At 34.7% G+C, this 2,616-nt stretch overlaps 1 protein-coding gene across 1 annotated transcript; it reads left to right on the top strand.

Annotated features, from left to right (window-relative positions):
- Nucleotides 1-333: 333 nt before the first annotated feature.
- LOC139848467 (uncharacterized) lies at nucleotides 334-1,359 on the top strand. The gene has a single exon (XM_071838198.1). It carries the CDS (start codon nucleotides 334-336, stop codon nucleotides 1,357-1,359), a length of 1,026 nt encoding a protein of 341 aa, XP_071694299.1.
- Nucleotides 1,360-2,616: the final 1,257 nt, after the last annotated feature.

Raw genomic sequence — 2,616 nt, 5'->3', positions numbered from 1 at the left:
TGTGAAAAGTGAACAAAAAATAAAAATCGTAATAAGTATATCATCATACAAAGTAGTAAATTTAAATATGCGTTCTATTTATAACTATTTCGTGCAGCTACTCAACTCCAGATTAAAAAGCAATAACTTATGGACAGTATACAAATTACGGTACTAATATTATGACGTTTGTTAAATTTGTTCTAACAAATTTAAAGAAAAGCAAGTCCACTTCTTTAAGAATTAGTTTTATATAGCAACAAGGCTACAATCCAATTCATTTCATATCAATATAGTCTCATCAAACCTCCCATATTTTTAACCTTTGTAACACAAAATCAATCCACAATCACCATGGATCAAACTCAAGAACAAATGAAGCTCATGGGCACACACTCCATTTTATTACAAACCTTGAAAACAATCTACAAATCAAACTCAAAGAGACTATTCATACAAATCACACTTACACTAATCGCTCCACTCGCGATCATCTTCATCGCTCACATGAACATTTCTAACCGATTCTTTACCACAATCGAACAAAATCCGTACCAATTGATCACTGATGCTTGTATTTCTTATGAATCATATCACAACATCTCTAACGCCACCTCGACTGGTTGGCGAAACTATTTTATATTCAAAACGATCACAATCACAACCATCATCGTCTTCTCTACACTCTCGACTGCCACAATCGTTCACATCGTCGTATCTATGTACAATAACCGCGACCTAACTTACCAAAACTCGATGAAAGTTATACCAAAAGTTTGGAAACGGCTCGTTGTAACTTTCCTTTTAATGTTCCTAACGTTTTCTGCGTATAGTTTACTATCTTCAGTCATGTTCTTCTTATGTCACACGATTTTTGGAGATAAAAGCATTGTTAATCTCGTGCCTCTGATTCTTTACCCGTACGGGTTTTTGAACTTGAGCATTGTTTGGCAGATTGCGGGTGTGGTGTCGGTTATGGAAAGTTCTTACGGGCTAAAATCCATGATCAAAGCAATGGATCTAATGAAGGGAAAAAGGGAAGTTGCGTTATACATTTCGCTTTATTCGTATCTAGATTTGGCAGCTGTAGTGTTTAGTTACATGCTGTTTAGCTTGTACGACGTTGGTAAATTGGCACAAGTATGGCGGGTAACGATCGGTATAATATGTTGGTTCTTGATAGCGATCTCATTTCTTGATATTATGGTGACTCAAACAGTGTTTTATATGGTTTGCAAATCGTATCATGGTGAAAATGTTGAGCCGTTGAGTTTATCGACTTATTTAGGTGCTTATTTGAGCGATTCGCAACCAGTTTTTCGAGTTGGTGAAGACATTCAGCTTGGAAGAGCTCACAATCAACCTGTTTCTCAAGCTTAATTCGCCTTTGATGGTAGCTTTGGGTAACTTTTATCCTAAAAACATGCATTAGTATTATGATAGGTTTTTTATGAGCATTTTAAATGTGGTGATGTTGGATGCTTGAATGGTAGGTATGTCGGAGTATATAATATTTGGTATCACACGGTTACGTGATTAAGTATAAATAAAAATAAAAATATCATATGTATGCAAGATTATTGAGCAAATTGTAATGCATATATGTTATAATTCAGTAGGCTTATAACTACCTTTAGTGGTTTGATTCTTGATGTTATAATTCAGTAGGCTTATAACTACCTTTAGTGGTTTGATTCTTGATGTTATAATTCAGTAGGCTTATAACTACCTTTAGTGATTTGATTCTTGATTTAGAATACTAATAATGAAGTGTAAGAACAAAGATGATAATGGAGAGAAAGAAAGAAACACTTTGTAAGTGTGAGAAATGGTGCAAGTTTAATGCTTGCATTCATGAGTATTTATAGCCTAAAATCTCAATATAAAAATACATACTTTGTGTACCAAAATTGACTATATGTATACACCAAAATTGACTATCCATATCTATATTATTATTATTATTATAACACTCCCCCTTGGATAGCAATTTTATTTTGTTGAAGATCAACTATAAATTACTGCCTCGTTAAAAACCTTGCTAAAGAAAACCCAGTGGGAAAAAACTTTAGCTAAGGGAAAAAGAGTGCAGCATGGAGTTGACTCCCCCTCAAGTAGACATCGCTTCAGCTGTTACATCTTTTGAACATGTCTCATGCCAATGTTATGAACGTGTGTTCTGAAAATAGCAGTTGGAAGTGCTTTCGTGAAAAGATCAGCAGAGTTTTTGCTAGATTGCACATATCTCATTTCAATCTGGTTGTCCTTAATGAGATTTTGAGTGTATGAGAAGAATCTAGGTGGTATGTGTTTTGTTCGGTCACTTTTGATATACCCTTCTTTCATCTGTGCTATGCAAGCTGCATTATCTTCATAGATAGTTGTTGGACTTTTATCGCGTTCTAGTCCACAAGAATCAGTAATGAGTTGTGTCATTGATCTCAACCAAAAACATTCTCGAGTAGCTTCATGTAATGCAATCACTTCGGCATGATTTGACGATGTAGCAACAAGTGTTTGTTTTTGAGAACGCCATGATATTGCAGTACCTCCATTTAGGAATACATATCCAGTTTGAGATTTAGCTTTATGTGGATCAGATAAATAACCTGCATCTGCATAACCAACCAAATCTTG

This window comes from Rutidosis leptorrhynchoides, chromosome 5, assembly GCF_046630445.1.
Source record: "Rutidosis leptorrhynchoides isolate AG116_Rl617_1_P2 chromosome 5, CSIRO_AGI_Rlap_v1, whole genome shotgun sequence".
Taxonomy (NCBI): Eukaryota; Viridiplantae; Streptophyta; class Magnoliopsida; order Asterales; family Asteraceae; genus Rutidosis; species Rutidosis leptorrhynchoides.
This window is presented reverse-complemented; position numbering and strand designations above follow the sequence as displayed.

Bases quoted from the DNA above. Each gene is read 5' to 3' on its own strand.
- LOC139848467 (XM_071838198.1), top strand. From the start codon at position 334: ATGGATCAAACTCAAGAACAAATGAAGCTCATGGGCACACACTCCATT.